This window comes from Opisthorchis viverrini (assembly GCF_000715545.1).
Source record: "Opisthorchis viverrini unplaced genomic scaffold opera_v5_27, whole genome shotgun sequence".
In the NCBI taxonomy this organism is placed as follows: domain Eukaryota; kingdom Metazoa; phylum Platyhelminthes; class Trematoda; order Opisthorchiida; family Opisthorchiidae; genus Opisthorchis; species Opisthorchis viverrini.
In genome coordinates this window covers 1,109,109-1,127,506 of record NW_008751682.1, presented here as the reverse complement: position 1 = coordinate 1,127,506, position 18,398 = coordinate 1,109,109, and the positions used below count along the sequence as shown (strand labels likewise).

General features: G+C 40.6%; 1 protein-coding gene across 1 annotated transcript in view; it reads right to left on the bottom strand.

Moving 5' to 3' along the window:
- T265_02206 (hypothetical protein) overlaps positions 1-18,084 on the bottom strand; it is a gene marked incomplete at both ends in the record, with an annotated part of 89,809 nt that extends 71,725 nt beyond the window's left edge. Inside the window, one exon of the mRNA XM_009166394.1 lies at positions 17,527-18,084. Coding sequence (XP_009164658.1) covers positions 17,527-18,049 — 523 coding nt within the window. The remainder of the gene's footprint in view (positions 1-17,526) is intronic.
- Between the last annotated feature and the right edge of the window lie 314 nt (positions 18,085-18,398).

Sequence of the window (18,398 nt, the reverse complement as noted above, 5' to 3'; positions counted from 1 at the left end):
GAATCCAGCTTCCTCATAGGTTAGAGAAGGATTTTCAAGAATGCTACCTATGGGATTTTGTTGACTAAATCTTACCAGGCGTTAATACTGTTGTAACCAAGCAACATCCGTGCATTTTGGCCTGTTATATGTCTATCAGTAAACCACACATGGCGACATATTGATTAGGGATCCGCTGCAGCACTCGGTCATGTCCTTCGTTTGGCAACTTTATTATAAACTTGAGACTATTTGGGCTAGGTACGACCTTTAAGCCTTACTAAACCGGCGACTAGTCGTTTCAACAAATGTTACCGAATAATTTCTCATTGGTTTAGCTAAATCCAAACTGAAAAAGACGTTGAAAATTTGGCTACATGTATCGTGCAGTAACTAGTTGCATAATTGGCATTGTCATTATTGACATGCACTGGGCTCGCACGATTGAGAAACTCCAGATTGATTCGCAGTTGCCCTGGGTTGAATGACCTTGTTTACAGTGGTTAAGTACCTGTGCCTGCCGTGCTTCCTATTCAGTGGTTACGCAAGTATTAATTTACCATCTATAACAAATTCTTGGCTCTCGTGCTCCGAAGATATAAGTTCAGTTGTGCAGCAGATCTACGCTGGATTCTAGGTGCCAGGTTTTGAAACATTCCAAGAAAGGCGAAATGATAAAGCTCGAAACTTCGTTAGTACAGACGACAAAAGCTTACAATACAACATATCTGTCTGGCGCCAATCTCCCAAGTGCAATACTGGACTAAGCGATATGGTATAGGTGTGCACACCAGGTGAAGTATCCAAATACTTCGGGGAACCTGGACCTTTACACAATAATTCAAACGTTTTTCTCTGAGCAACCCGAAGTATAAACGAGGTTTCAATCCAAGCATCAGCCACAATTTGTATTTGCTGGAATGCATTCGCCGGGTTTGTCTTCAGTTACATATACGCACAATGGAAATAATGCAAAACCTTTGAAAGAAAACAGTTAGTGCGAAATATTAGCGCCAAACCCGAACTCCGGATATGATGTTTAATCCCACCAGTCGCTGAATAATTTAGAATGTCTTCTATTTATGCAAGCTAGAGAACGTTTTCTCTGATTAATTGCTGACCCTCGTGAATGACCAGTTAATTAACAAGTCATGAAATTTCGTTACACACCTTAAGATGAACGTGTGATGAGGCCCCGAAATTTTCAGTAACATCATCATTTTCGTCTCTTTTGAAAGTTCCTTCAACGTTTCTGATGAAGGTCACTACAGAGAGAGTAGTCCAATACCCAAGGCACTTTTGGATCTGGCAGTGTCTTCAAAGTGAAACAGAACTCTTCGGCTAATACCAAATGAGTGATTCCCTGTCCAATCCAGGTCATCAATTCTTTAATAGTAATTTGTATCTGGCGATATGATATGTAGAAAAGGTGCTTTTTCCATGGTAGATTTTCGATCATTGGCTGTTACAGAACACGGTGGGGGACCTTTCTTCCACTTAAAATAATGCGTTTGGAAACGTTTTAGGAGGGAGGCAGCAGCTTTCCAATACAGCTGATTTTATCCGGCTCTTTCTAACAAAAATTGTATGATAATGAACTGCCATTCGTTCTTGCATTAGTTAAATAAACACCGGCGACTTCGCACTACCCTGATTTACTTTTGATGGGCACTCAACCAGGGCAATCATATAGGCAGTCAAATAACGAAACTTCTACAGAAACGCGTGATTATCTGTTCATCAGAAAGCGCATCAAAATAAAATGTGTTCATTTTGACCGCAAGAACTGAACATTTAGTATTTCTCAAGGTTCAGCCTCACAATCCGTCTACATTACATGGAATTTTAGAGCGCATTTTCAGCACCTGAATTATCAACATTATCGTCCATTGTTAACCATGGTTGTGTAGCGTTTATTCATTCGCTTGAATAACAGTTTGTCTACTCGGTTAAACACGTTGGACATGCGCCACTTAGCTAATTATTGTGATTCAGGTTTACTGGAAATGTCGAATATAGTTTAGTAAGTGAAGCTGAAACCAGATGGAGTTACAGCCGCTTTTCCTAAGAAGACCTTTTGAAGGCATCAACAAAAGCAGTTTCTTCTGTATCAGATAGTTTTTGGGAAGATACTGCTTATGGAAATGTGCTCAGATAGACCTCCAAAAACTGAACGTTTATAAGAGCTGAGTTCCTTATGAGTATACGTTTCTAGCCTTTAGGTAGTTCCGCCACTAAAAATTTGCCATAATTGTGTGCGTGATTCATAGTGAAATGGGGTTTGAACCAGAGAGTGTGTACAAAAACACTGTTTATTGTGGTGCCTTAATGTTAGTCAGTACAGTCGCAAAAGGGAATATACTCTTTAGGAAATCCACCATCTGAGGAATTTTTGCTTACACAGGACATACGTGCAAGACAATACCCGATAGTGGTAATTAGGCGCCTCCAGTTTTTGGATTAGTGGTGTCTTCGGCGCACATAACTGGAAGGACTGGGTATCCAATGGTTATACCAGACGAAGCTTCCATTGCAGTTTTTAGTTTTCGGACTTATTTGACGCATCGCTACATATGTCATGTCCCATGCTGAACAAGTCTGACGCTGCATTGTCCAACTTGTCGCTACATCCACCACCATGATTGAAATGGCTTCGAAGGATTTTCATGTTGGAAGCATGATTCGGAAGCTAACCTGAGAAAACCTGTTTATCAATGTTTCCGTTTGCCATTATCCGGTCTGAAATGACAATTGCTTTACAGAGAGACGTGACCCCATTAGTATATACACTCTCCGTAACATGTCAGAGACACTTTAACTGGAGAGAGTTGGGTCTTCCCAGAGTCATCTCAGTATTTTTGTCAAATCTAGTTAAACCGGTCGAGCAGGGAAGCATGAAATAGCTTCAAGCACCTACATGTGTTTGTCTGCATAGCTTAATATAAGGTTGGTTGAAAAAAAAACAAATCTTTGAATAATCCATCCAGTGGTAAGTAGGCGCTCAAAACGCACACGCGGATGGATGAATAATCGGATGGCAAGCTTGAAGCTGATGGCTAACGACATCCTTAAACCGTAGAAAGAAATGAACCGCTTGAAAGTTTTTGTTCTGAAAGTCAGCACTTTGCTTTCGGTTCATTTTTATTTGTCTAGAAGATCCTCGAATGTTTTTTAGCATACAGCACCGACTGGTGTGCAAAGTGCTCCTAGAAATCCAAAGTTGAACCGGAGATAAATCTCATAATCGCGACCGCGCTAAACAGCTATTCTGATCAAGAGTACAGGTAGAAAGTGTTTTTATCGGAAACATTCATGTGAATCTATATATGTGATAGCGAAACATATTACAATGCAGACCGACTACCTCCTTAGAATCTGAGGTTTCGTACATGAAAACCTCAAATCAACATCCTATTCATAATGTATTTTAGTACATGTTTATCGAATACATCGAACTGAAGTTTACTTGGACAAGTTTTCAAGATCTGTCCCTTGATTCTGGCCTGCTTTGTTGACAAGTTATTTTTCTAAATTACTCCACGAATTCCTCGATAAGGATTCGAATAATTCCTCAAACCAAAAACAAACCGATTCAGTGTGGACAATAACCTTGGCTGTGGTAAATGATCCAATTTAAAAGTTAGAGCTATTTAAATTTCTACACAGGTAACTACAAGCAACTTAGCTGAACAACGGAGAACTACAAACCATTAGGCACTCACTTTTTCTGGTTATTTGATTGACGCGAAACACCCGCCCATTAGGCAGAAGTTAATTTCAGGATCTTAAAAATAAAAAAATCCTTATTCCTCGTTTGTGTCAGAGTGTGAATATACCATGCGTCTACTTTTAGATCATGAGTACAGTTCCGAAGCAGCTTATTGCCATCCGTATGCATTCTCGTGTATCGTTGTCCCTACCTGGCAAGTTGCTTCTCGATTTCAACCCGGATGACCCCATTCATTGCTTTTAATAGATCTTGTGTCCCAGCTACTCACAAGAATGTCGTTGAGTTAAGCTGCTCGTTTCTATCACACAGCAATCCGCACAGGTTTATCCGTCTTATTGTGATACCTCTATAAAGCAGTTGTGTTTTTAATTCCATGTTGTCATTAGACATCCCTACAGAGCACTTCATATCAGATCCTTCAGAATATTTGAAAGACATTGGAGCCCTTTGATAGACGTGTGCAATGGATCGATTTATAGTAACGTTTCGTACTCCTTTAAATAGATGCGCAACAAATCGTAGGCGAACACAGTAGGGTAAGTGGGACATGGGGCAGTTCACTCCGTAAATCGGCTATACAAGAATTTGATGGTTCAATATCACATCTATCCACTTTTCTACTTTAACAAAAAGCTTTTCCAATTGATCTTTTCAGCTATATATTTGGCAGTTTTTCATGAGACAAAGCTTACTAATGGTGTGATTATCATTTATCACATATTCTATTTAGAAGATACTAGACAAATAAAGAATTCATCCCACAAAGGCTGGGTACTACACAGCTGTAACGGTTTTTGCTTAATAGGCATTTCAACCACAACAGCTATTATTTGGCCAAGAGTAAAACCAAACAGGCATTTTCACACTTCACTAAATTTCCTTGGTCCAGCGGGCTACCAACATCTAAACAGCCTGCTACTTATCCGCAGATTATTCCATAGTTTTAGATGAAGTGAAACTGATTTGTTTCTAAACTTTTGCCATTCCCCTAACAAAGCAGCGTAATCTGATTGTCACGGTTGCTAAAACTCTGGTGTAACAACTTTTGAGGAAAGTGGAGACAACACAAATCAAAGAACATTATTTCTTTTATCAAGATAAAGTTGTTAGACAAGCAGGTGATACCACTGAATTTGTTGCACATCACTGGACAACTTTTGGTCAAATAAATTATTTGATTTTTTTGTATAATCTTGTAGGCAGTGCTATATTCCTCACAGTCCCTCTGAGCTAAGAAAACGCTCAGGATTGGTTGGAAGAAAATAGTAACTTCAGGGCTGTGCTGCGTACGCTAGCCAATTTCAGCCTATTTGTAAGAGAATCTTCATCCAGGTGATAACCCGACAAAATAATGCACTAAAACTGAATGGCGTAATTGTAACTTTCTAATCCTAATGTGAATAAAGAATACACTGTTTCCCCTATGTCACATCTGGGTGGATGATGCACATACTTAGGTTGTATAAATGAAATCGCCACTGTGATTATAACGCTGCTTTTTCTCACAAGATTTCCCGGCGAATTGGTTCGAAATAATGTGGCCGTGAAATTAAGCCGACGCTTTGGTACATCCTGTGGCAAACAACCAACGATTACTAAAGTGCATCCGAAAGACTGGCCACGCCACAAATTGATTATCTTACTGGGTGTCATGATGTATATTTGCGGTCGCTGGTATCCAAAATGAGTACATGGAATATCACCGTTTATTCTAGGAAGTAAATAAAACATCAGGTCAAGCACTCTCGAAGGATACCGATCATAAGACACAAGCAGTGATGTTTCATTCGAGAACTAACTGGAACATCCCGGTGCAAATGTGTGCAAAGAGCCACATCTCTTCTGGACTCCTTTCACGGAGGACAGGATGATTACCAGGCTAAATATTTTCCTTTGCGAAACAGTACATTCTGTTTCCCTTTTGGTTATTGTACAACAAGGTACTTAAGATATGGTTTCAACCTATTGTTTCCTGCACTGGTTGCTAAAGATTATCAAGCTATGCAGCCAATCAATCATAGTGAAACGGACTATGCGGACCAAGTGTATCAGCCTGATTTCACACTACTTTTTATAGGTAGAGGGTACAAACTTAACAAGAAATATTATCTCTGACCAGATTCCAAATTGCGTTCACCGGAAAACAGTTGTCAAACCACTGAACATCTGCGCACCGAAGAAACAACACACCGATTTCACTAAGGCAAATGTGGTGCCCCACACAAGATCAAAATAGGAGAAAAAGCAGCAGCGGACGATCGTCCAGAGACTTGACGCAAGCCATTATTCAACACAAACATGGTGGCATAACAGTAAACATCAGTATCAAATGCCATTTTATCATCTAGGTAGTGGCGTTATCGACTATTTCCTTCCTTCTTAGGTTGAATAAGTATTTCGGGAGCAAACAGAAAAGATTCAGTTCCTTCCGAAGGTTACATTTGGTTTCCAGAATTTCAGTGCTCTGCGTCTCCAATCATCTCACACCTTCAGTTCTGATGGCTCTACATGTCATTCTGTCAGGTGCCAGATCTCATGAACTAAGCTGAACCCTACCAGTTCCTAAAGTTACCCAAAGGACGTCCAGATGAAGAAATTGTGGACAGCCTTCGTTCCCGACTGCGTTTTTTAACGCGTCATACACACTTGCGTTTTGGGATTCAAGTTGTAGTCATTCGTTTCGTGTTCTAAACAGCGCAGTCGGTTTTGCATGAGACTGTGTCCAAATCCGACAGCGTTTGTTCTTTCAACGACTTTGGTGATCTGAATGCAGTTAATTCACTTGTTTTAAACAATTTGGCGTCAACAACCCGAACACGTTATCTGTATAGCGTCAAAGTTTTGCTGACGTACACTTATGCACATGGATATACCTTGGTTTCTGTGTGCAAGTGATGGTTGTTTGTTTGTATTTGGGAAGAACTCAATACAGTCCGCTCTNATTTGGGAAGAACTCAATACCAGTCCGCTCTTCCAACTTCATGCGTTTTTTCATTATCGAGCGATAGGCCTGCGCTGCCAAATTAGCAGGAGTCGATGGGGAATCTGCCAAAGATTTATCAAAATACCTTTTGGTTTTAACCCATATGCATGCCCAATAAATAGAAATGTTTTCAGATTATTTGGATTTGACCCAATCAGTCATACAAGGAACATAAAGTCACGGGACAGAAAATACCCGACGAGCCTAATGAATTCTGGGAATACAGCTCATGGCGCAACACAAATCAAAACAGCCAACTGGATCCCGAGGAAGTTATTTTCCTGTAAATGGTTCACTGCAGTAGACATCAGCTTGACCTTGCAAACTATATAAACTCAGTTGGGGGGAAACTGTTCACGCAACAACGTACTGATGATGTTATCTGATTGGAGAAAAATGTTTGCAAACTAACCTAGATTAAATCCCGCCTGGTCAACCACCAATATTAGTTACATCATTTCGATCGTACTAACCTTGATAAGCTTTCCAATTGGGAACTAAAGCGAATGAATATTTACAGGTGTTTTGCCGCAAGATGCTGTGACGATTCATAGGACCACCAGCGATCCAGAGTGTCCCGTTGAACAAGGTCCTAACTGACCGTTCTTTTCGCACATTTTAGGCACGTACAGTTCGCGCACTACTCTTAAGCAGTTTTACGCACTTCCAGTCCCATCAAGAAGATTATTTATATTCACATCACTGACGATAAAGCATCACATACTGTAAGGTGTGCATGCGGTTTCGTCGCTCAGACGAAGTGTCCGGCTTCAGTATTTAACCACAGGTTGTTTATTGCGAGACACTCGCTGTCACCTTTCTCACGCCTATTACAAGCATTCACAACACCTGTGCAGAATCCTCTTTCCGCTCTAAGTGTACGTAACCCATTGTCTTGGTCACGCTAAGTTTGCATAGGTGAAAGCACTTTTGAGTATCTAATGGTCAACAAAACCGCGGTCAACAGCTTATAAAACTCAGCTATTAACAAGGTCGTCTCTCCTGTATTCCAAAGTCAAGGTAAGATCACAAAATATACAGAACAGATATAGATGCGAAAAGATATAGTGTATGTGTTGAAAACAGCTCTTATGCTCTCCGATTCATGTGAACGAACAAATGGTGAAAGACAACTCGAGTGACCGCTTCCGGAAATGAGTGATCATTCAAATAACACATGCCTGATGGGGAACGCATGGTGGTGAAACTACTTAGATTGACACAGACGAGCATCTATCAACAAATTTGATTAAACTTCTGGAACTTTCTTTTATTGTTTGTTACAAGCTTAAGTCTTCTGGCACCAGTGTATCGGCTCTGACGATGATGATTAGATTGTTGAACATATGCTTTTCCGGTTTCTAAATGTCTTATGGTATACAGGGACTCGGCACACCGCTTGAATTCCAAAAATTTGGTAAGATGGTGCTTAGTTCGCGATTACCTCAAGTCTGCTTGGCTAAAAGACAGAATCATACCGGTTTTTCCGAAAAAAACTGTTGAACCTGGGAATTCCTTTTACGCTGGCTAAAATTCATTGGAGCCTCCATTTTAAATCCAATTTAAAGCAATTTCAAGCAGAAAAATTGTCCAGATAATGGAATCCACCAGGGAATAACTTCTTACCAGCAATGAAAACCTCAAAGGCCTACAGTAATTTTCGGACGCACAGTCTACCTGAAGTCTAGCTGAAAGCTCAAATTTGAGTGATAATATTTCAGAACACCACTTATTTAAACTGCGGCTATATCACACAATCTGGCTGCACGAATGGAGGGAGACCCATGTGATCTAGTCAGAATAATCAAATTTTGTAGGATGTGGTTGGGTTGCACACCTGATGGCGTCATTCTGCAAGACGTTCTCCTCATGAAGTTTATGAGTCCAGCATGGTGCTAAGTAAACAAGATCCATTCTTTTCATAAAGGAAACTACTCACAAGGTTGCTGAATACTCTTCGACAGCCCACGACCGGTTTCGCCCTTCTTGGGGCTCATCAGATAGGCGCAGTCCCCGAGTTTCCGTTAACCTTATGATCCATTCTTATCTAACATACCCCATTAGTTTCATATTGTGACAACAACCCATTATTACTTCCAATCCAGATGGTGGTGAATTTGTTCCTACTAAAAATGTTATGACCTCGATGGAACGTATTTTTAAAATAGAGAAAGTAGTTGGTAATGTGTTGAAAGTAGATCGGTGACAGATTGAGAAAATAGATTGATGGTGCGAAAAATACGGCAGTAAAGAAACCTTCTGGAGAGGGAGACTGGTAAGAGTTCACACCTGGTCAGCCCCTGGAACAGTCCATCTCTGGCTGTCTCAAATCTAAATTTATTTCCGTATTCCGTTGACGACTGGACTCAGCATTCTACACGCATCGTGGTATAACACAACGTTCGTTAGACAAGGTGCGCAATCATCCTCTATTTCTAAACTTGGTCATAATTTGTGTGCGTGAAAAGCATTCCTTATCAAGCTGTCGAAACATTTCGACATTGACAACCAAGTAGTCGGATGCACAAATTAAGGTACCATTCATTTTTTGTGTAAATTGGCTGCTTTTTCACCTTGATCAGTGCTTCCACCTCACCGTTTATACTGGCAGGAACGTTGTTTATACGTTGAGGCCCATGAAATACCTCATAATGATGATTTTTACTCCACCAGACGAAGCACAGTTGTACGCAGATAATGTTTGCGCGTGAATATGATTAGTAAGCATGGCCACGCGTTCACAGTCTGATTCCATCTTTGTATCACACATTATCACAAGAATAACAAGCTTGACTTTCTGTAGGGAAATCTTGTAGTGTGTCGTTCAGCTTCCGTTTTTTTACAAGTTAAAAACGAATTTAAGTTACGACGAAGTTGGGAACTCATCCGACCCTACCTCCCATCAATAAACGTTTACATAAAAGGTCTCATGAGAGGCGACATACGCGCCACTCACTGTCAGCCAAGGAGGTAAGAATTGTGGAGATAAAATATTTCACCCAAATATCAGTGTTAAGTCCACCATTGTCCCATTCTTTCTGGAGAGAAGACGTGTCAACAATCCGAAAAGAATCATGCTCCGGAAGGTGGAAATACCCGACTGTAGACTTCTTGTAAATGAGTACACGGAAGAAAATATCATCATCACGTTGGTGGAAAACTGATAATTGTCTAATAACGAGAGATTTAGAGTTCCGCGTGGAAAACTTCGCACGCACTTGAGACCAATTCCTTGAAAGCTTCCAGAAATTGTAGAACAGGTGTGAAGTTTACTAAGTGGTAATTAAAATTGACTACATACCAACAGCACCTTAGGAAGCCTACTGTTGGACAGTTCCTAATCCACGTTTCTGTCCCACCCATAATTACCCAGCAGCAGGTGGCAATCAAGTATATTTAACAGTAAATGAGCACAATACCGGATGGTTGGTGGGTTAGTGAATCCCTTAGCTATTTAGTTACGGTATAAAATAAGCACTTTTTAAGGTCTCCAAATAAGCAGTCTTCTAAATAATAGAAAATCAGTGGTGAAGGTCTTTACCTCACCATTCTGAACCCAGAGGGATGTTCGCTAGAATCCAAACCGTGTATTTGGGAGAGTTGTGTGAGAATGCCAGTGGCAGAAAATTACTTGCAATTAATAAGTCTGGGCGGTCAAGCCAGACAAAATTAATGCAGCAGAATGAACGGGTGGCGGCGGGTTCTGACAGCGCATGCTGAACTGGTTAACTAACCACAATGCTAAAGTGAACGACTGACTCTCCTGTCCTGAGTGAATACCGCGAACACGCTTGGAAACTTGGTTGAAACGACCGGTCTGTCTCCCATCACTTTGTATCCTGTCAATTACTTCCTGCGACCTGAAATGTCCTCCCCAGCACCCTTATTTTTCACTTAGGCTCTGGTGTGAATTTAAAAACAAAGAGCCTGCATCTGGTGTTATTTCCAATTGTTAAGAACGAAAAAAGTAACTTCCTGAATCTTAGTTGCATATTCCTAAAGCCTAGGGAGTTTGTGGTATGCTCTTTATGAAAGGTCAACAATCGCTGTTCGGTTCAATCTTTACTTTAAAAATGAAAAAAAAGGTCAAGTGTTTCACTCTATTGTTGCAAGACGTCAATGAATTACAGTCACATACCTGTAAGGTGAACCGTCACCTACTAAACAAACTTATACTTACCTAAACCCATGCTAAAGATGAATTATTGGTTGAGGGACTACTATTAGTAGCCCAAAGCGAAAGCAACCACTCACAAGATAATCGTTGTGTCGTATTTGTGTGATGCATATTGTGAACGTCCCAAGACATAACAAAGTTCGCAGTTGAACAGATGCCTAAACGTTATTTTGACAGTTTTTTGACGATTGACCTATCCATCTTTGGTAAGTAAGTGGATAGCTTCAGATTGGTGAGGTTTGATGATCACACACCTTTATTGTGGAGATTTGTTTTTCGAGGAGTTGAAGATAGCTCTCTGAAGAATTGGGGGTTCCGTAGTGGCAACGCGTATTCCTTTTGTGTTTGCCCCCTACTGTAAGATTCCTTCTCCGTAATTTATGGAGTTTAATGGCTAATGTATATTTCCCCTGCCATAGTATTATAGAGTTTGAGTAAGGATGTTTGTTGTTACAGGTTGTTGAATAACTTGACTAAAAGGTGACTAGTGGTGATCACACAATTATTGATCATCATGGACCTAATGAGGTGGAATTAAACCAAAGCTTTAAAGTGGGTTCTTCTATGGGGATCAAAAACTTATCAGACAGAACCACCAAATTAGACATCAACAGTTTGTTAATTACCGGAATCGGTCAACGGAGTAAAAATCAAATTCGCTAGCTCGGCACAATGATCGGCTCTCACCTGGTCCAAATGTAAAAGCTCGAAACGTATACTCAAAGGATCGCGCATCTGCGGCCTCAACAAACACCACAGGCAAAATCGTGCCATTATTTGATCTCATGTGAGCCACTGAAACGATAATCGTAGTAAAGTGTTAAACCTTTATGCGTTAAAACAATGCTTGCCGGTGTTTCGGATGGATTCTTACAGATGGTAAGAAAAATTAGTTCGTCAAAACCCCAGTCGCTCCATTAACTTCAAAGAATTCTCTCCTGATTTGCGGCACTCTGCCAAATTGGGTGTAATTAATGTCATTTAGTCCCCTTGAGGGAATTAGAAAACACTACACCCGGAAGGTTTAGAAATATAGCATTGAAACAATTCTGGGGTGTCGGTCCTGATTAAAGTGTGTAGAAAATATTATACAAGAGAAATAATTAATTCTGTTGTATACAGTATGACAGACCTACTCGGCCACTCACACAAATCATACCAAGTATACACGAAGAGTTAACATGGATAAAAAAATACTAATATCTTTGTAGTGACTGGTGATAAACACAAAAAGGGTTCTAACTGAATTAATTTATCCCCGGATTGTGGGAGATGGGATTTTTGAATCACCTCATTACCGGTTTCTTCAGCGAGTAACAAAATTGTCTTTGCAGACACCATCATTTTTGCCTCTTACTTCCGCCTAGCCCTTCGGGAGTCTTTTTGTTTTGAATTCAGGTTTGCGAATGTAATGCTTGTGTGTGGTGTCGATAGTACGTGTCTTCCAGAGGGCAGCTTTGACTCACAGAGAGAGGCCGTTTGGAGTTCGTGGCTTACTATCTAAATATGAGGGTTTTTGTTTGAAAAATGCACAAGGCGTTGCCAAACGGTACGTCATTACAGTCCTTAGCGGCAGCAGACGTCGTTATATGAGCGACGTTCCTCAGAATGTATAATCGACAGAAACCAGGACGTTTTGGGTTATCACTTGGGATGAACCAGGCGGAGGAATCTAAATAACAAGCAACATGGGACTGCAGTTGTCTCTCGAGAACCTGCGCGTTAAGGAAACTCATCTTCGGCGTTCATCTGGCGCAGTAGTGTAATTCTAATTGCGAGGGTGCTTAACAAACGCGTCGATAGCACACATCTTCGGTGGGTTCACGATGATGCTCTTACTTTTCGATTAAGACAAAATTATTCTCTAGTTGATTTTTCGAGATTAAATTACCATAACTTCTGTTCTACTAACAATGTTTTGTTTGACAACAAATATTTAGAGCGGAATTCGATGGAAACGAACCGCAGTTGTGAAACTGACACAGACAGTCAGACAGTTAAATCTGTGGGTAGCAGCGTATTTCAATTGGAAGGGCCCGCTTCTTGTTTATTAGATTTCTACCGGCTCACTAGTGGTGGGAGCTAAAGAGTGTCTCTCACCTTTCGAATCCACAATATATACAACTGAAAGCACCTGAAGGACTATGGCAAACGGAGAGTAAACAGAGATTTGGGGGTAGAGGAAAGCTTTTGGTGTGCCAGTTTGTGTGGTTCTGCATGTAGGGATGTCACTGCCTAATGTGGTAGCCTGAAGAAAATAAACACCTCGCATTAGGCTGGTACAGTCAGCTCCATTTTAACTAGTGTGTCGTAAATCGTCGACAAAATATACTGTCATTTAAACAATCACTGGCATATTACGTTTACAATAAGTGACTATAAACATGGTATATCACATGCCCTACGCCTACTACCACTGGTCACTAGGTGAATATCAGCGTCCATGCAGACCCCGTCTTTTAAACTGAATTCCAGGTTTGAACCTCAACAAAAGAAAGACGAACTAAAAGTTGGGATTGCATCATAGCAGGCATTTCATCTTGCCTAAAATAGTAGGGCAACCATACCGGCGATTTTGGAAAACACACAAATTTGGCCGCACAACACTAATTCATGTAGCCAGAAGAAACGTTATCATTCTTAGCAGACTTTCTATTGCGACTCGGTTAGTAGCAAGTAGTTTGTTTGTATACAGCTTCTGAAATATTTTGCATACTGCCGTAAACCACGTTTTCGGTGGAATGAACCCTCCAGTGAAAAAACTTCTTCGGTTGACAACAACATGGTCTTAGTAATACAAACTTCATATCAATCTTTAAAGTCTTGATTTATATTCTGCTTGAACTGAAGGTCCCTTGTCGATAACTGAGTAAAATTATTAACACGAAACATCTGGACACTTTACTCAAGACTCGACGTTTCATTCACAACTAGGTAGTTTTATCTTTCACCCTCTGGAAAGTCAACATGATAGAAACAATTACAAGTGATCTATTCCAATAAGTTGTCGTTTCTGAGAGCCTGCTTTTCAGTGTAAATGTATCACGTTGCGGAGGGTCATTGGCCTGAAGAAGATGATTCCGAGAATAGATTATTAACATGATAATATTTACTTTGTGGTTGGATGTGAAGAATTTTAAACGTAGTCGGATTTTTTATCGCTGGTGCCTTGAAAAACTCTAGCCATATTTGCTTGATAAGTGTATGACAATGTTTCAAACCTGATACCTTGTTGACTCAATGCGAAACGAAAAACATGCACACAAACTTGCTACGAGAACGTTAATATTTTCTGTGATGTGTAATTTAACGTTTTTTCGGAGCATTATTGAAACCTAAATCAGCAGTAAACATTTACATTTAAATTTGCTCAGTGGATTTTTGCATGTAGAACGTTTAGAGCCAGTATACGGCCGGTTCAAACGAACGATACTGAACAACTCTTCCAAAAACCAGATTAGATATGATTTCATTCGGTCATTGGGGCAAACTTTTTTTCATGCATAAAACCACTGTTTTCAGGATTCATTCCAGCTCCAAAATACAAACTCTGATTTCGGGCTGCGGAACTTGCACGAAAAGCTTTACTGACTGACTGTGTATTTCATAGCAAAGATATTATCAATGGCGACAATGGTTGTGCGTCCGGAGAATATGTTGTCTTTTTCTGCACGCTAACGCAAAACGTTAGTTCTTTGGGTAAGGTGGTCATGGCATTCTTCGCAGAAGGCAAGCGCCAGATCATGAGCAAGCACGCAAGTGGATGACAGAAAAACACACACAAGGAAAAACTGGTAAAAATGCCGTCAACTTGCACAGAATACTCACACCCCCCTGTGCGATGCAGCACTTAAGGTGAGCCTAACTGTTCGTCCCGTATCCATTCCAACAAAGCGAGGCATCGTGTCAAAGAAGAGAACCGGTGACAGTAGTTGAAAATACGATAACCATAACAATAGGATGTTGTGAAAGTTGTCCGCAGAGTTGTTGACAGCCAAATGGATAGCGAGCGCCCAATTACACGCCACTCTGGAAGGTGAGTTATCGTACATTTACAGGGATTTGAGTCGAATGTTTGCCAGCACATTTAAAGGTTTCTGATTTTCACCCTGTGCGTTTCTACCTACAAGAAAAACTTATCTCGTTGAGTAAGGTTCAGTTTTTCACGGTATATCCAACCGGTTTTTTGGCAGTGGTTTCTGGTGCGCAAACACCTTCACTCAAGTCCTGTTAATCGTACTGTGTTCACCTTTTATTTGTTAAGAGGGAGCTTTTACAAGTTGCGAGTTTATACTAATGTCCACTGAAGAAGTAACCTCTGTTTGGGAGCAAAAATTGGTTCGAAATGTTATCTTGTGTTCTTTTAAGGAGGATCTTCGTGCAGTTTTTATTCGGCCGGCCACCCTAGTTACGTTTTTGTTCGAATGGGATACTGGTGGATGAATATGAAGAATAATCAAAGATTGTAATAGAGGTCTATGATTTATTTTTCTGATAATTTACTAGCAAATCAAAATAGGGACTCACAGAACGTTCATAAGTAGTGACCAGAATCATAAACTGAATTAGGGTGAAGTTAACGCCTATATTCAATTAGGTTTTATAACACTCTGGTTATTTTCTCACTGGTATTCCATTAGAAATCCCAGAAAAAAATTAGCGTTTCAGTCAGTGACACCATTGAGTTCACTCTAATGAGGTAGGTGTGATGGAGTTACGTGAAGAACAAATTGCCTAGTTAAAAGCTCAGCTATTCAGTACCATTATAGGCAAAACACCAGACTAAAAGCATGGGCTAATCATAAAGTACACGTGATCCGATTGTCGAACCAAATAACCTCCAACTTCTAACGGCAAACCAACCAGCCATAACTTCAGCTTAATTCGCTATCCCAGTATGTGCGATTGTAGCGCAATCATTCGTGCAGTCATTAGAATGTAGGCAGTGTATGGTCCACATAGAAACTAACTGTGCCAAACAAATTATGCCACTCGATGTACGGCGGTCTGGCATATATCCGTAGCTACTGGGCAACAGCATACTGTCTCCAAAAGGCACTACGGAAATTCGCTCTAACAAATCCTGTGATCAGCGTGATCTCTGAGTTTCTTGTCGTAAGTATCGTGGAATGCAGACAGTGGGGATGCCTGCATAGGCATTAGGCATCTCATGGCCAAGAGATCCCATGCAAAGATGTTTGCTAGGTTTATTCCCGTGGATTGGGAAATAAAAGTGTATACGTTCACTCTGGGTGATAGCTGACAAAAACATTCCTGGCTCTGTGTCATCACCTTCAATTTAGTACATTTGGTTTCGCAACCGACTTCTCCCCGAAGAAACCATTACTTATTCCGTATTGCATAAGCTATAAGCTTCCAAGAGCTTATAGGCTTATACCTTAACACTTAAAGCAATTGTAGGTCATTCTCTCGGGAGACTGACCTCCTCCCCTATGAATATGTAATGTTTATGGATTATTAACCAGCTGTTCCGCCATGTGCATGCAAAGCCAAGAACGAAATTGTGTTCTCAACACATCAAGCCCGCAAAGACAGAACACCATCCACAAAATCTCAATCAATGGTTTTTGAAATCTGAATTCCATTTCCTCTCGAGAACTACTAACTAGGTGATAGTTCCTCCAGTTCCTCCAGATGGCCCTGGAGTGACGCAGTCAAATGAATCAAAACTGATCTGAAAACAATTCGTTGATGTGAACAACAGATGAAGGGAATAATAGTTGAAATCATCGATAAAGAGAGCATAAATGTGGTATCTTGTAAGCCGCAACAGTGATCGAGGATGTAGTGTCCTACGGATGGATGCGTGTAATGATAAAATGGCAGGTTTTGTGGTGTCTTTTAGATCTTGAGTGCGCTGCTTTTCGCGCATAATGACATACTTTTTCAACAAGAAACGGCGTAATCTGGGGGGTGTACTGTGTCAAACACTTATCAGTGATCTGTTTCTTTTGAAGGTAAACTAAAGGTCCATACGAAGGACGCAAGTACCATTAGCTGTTATCATGGGGTTTTGCGATGAATCCATCACCTTTCAAGTAGCTGTGACTTGCAACCATATGAACTGTATTTTGTAAAAAAAATCTGCGTAGATTCCACCACAAATAAAGTTTGTCAGGATACTATTATTATTATTATTAGTAGTAGTATTATATTGCTGTTAGCTCTGTTAATCCAGATGGGATAGGAGGCATTTGGGTAGTTGGGTGTCTTCAGCTCATGGTATTTTAGCTTAATGTGACTTTTCCAGTAGATTCGAATGTTGTAAAATTACTATTGCCGCAATGCCTGCTTCAATATTTTGCTACATACAGTGGAAGCACGGGACAAACACTTTGATCAAAGATTTCATCCATACCCCCAATAAATACCATACCATTGTCATACCACCACTATATCATACGAATACTGATGGGGTACATGTATATAGTGACGAAGATATCTCCGTAGATTTTCCGGGTAGTAGCGTATTCGTGTTACGCTTACTTCTTGGAATAGCAAAATTTGACTTTAAGTGGAAGAATTCTCACGCGAGGAAACTTCACACCAACCCTATTTTCGAACCATGCTTTACATGTTAAAGACGCTCCCCCGAGCAACAGTGAAATAAGGATAGGGAAAATACACCAAACTCACCAAGAAGAATCTTTTTAGCACGCCACTGCACTTTCCCGTGCTGATTCAAAACCACGCATTGCATGTTAACTGTATTACCCAGTGGGACGGAATACTGATCCTGAGGTAGCACATCGAAACACTGAATTCGATCTTGACGTTCTTGTGGTGTGCAGGCAGAAGACTGAATCACACGGGCTGCATCTATTGTAAGAATAGACGGGTCAAAAAGGGGGTCAGATAAGAGTGGATGTGCAATTGAATCATAGATTTCCTGTGGTTTAACTGAACGGAAAAAACGTTTATTCTGTGCCCAAAGCCTCCGTCTTTCTGTGGATGATAGCTCTATATGTTCTTCACTCGTAGACGAGTTGGTAATCCTTTCAGTGGTTTCGGAATGCGGTAATTTTGCACGTGTCACGTTAAAATCTGGAGTAGAACAATTCAACGTGGTAGCACAGGTGACACACAGAATAAGGGGAACTCCAGAGAGAAAGAAAAAAACAGACGCGAATAGTCCCGGCATTAATTTAACCAAACACATAATGCCACATTCTAAACTCCTGTGTTCAGATGCTCATACAAATATGATCATCACCCTGCCGGTCCGTATTTTCTAATATGATAATTCCACGACGGTCGAGTAGCATGAACGAGAGTACTGCTTATCGCACTCTGTGGCAGAAAATGGTCAAGGAGCAGGGCTGTGAGGGCTTTCCTGGGAAATCGGGACAACCAATCATGTGTGCAGGGCTAACAGATGGATGAGCCAATCAACGTGGAGATAATAATGTCAACCACACCAGACAAAGTGGAATATTAAGAGGCATCTCGATCGCTGACGGGATGTCGGTATAATATACACTGCGTACATGCTCGAACAGTGAACTGGG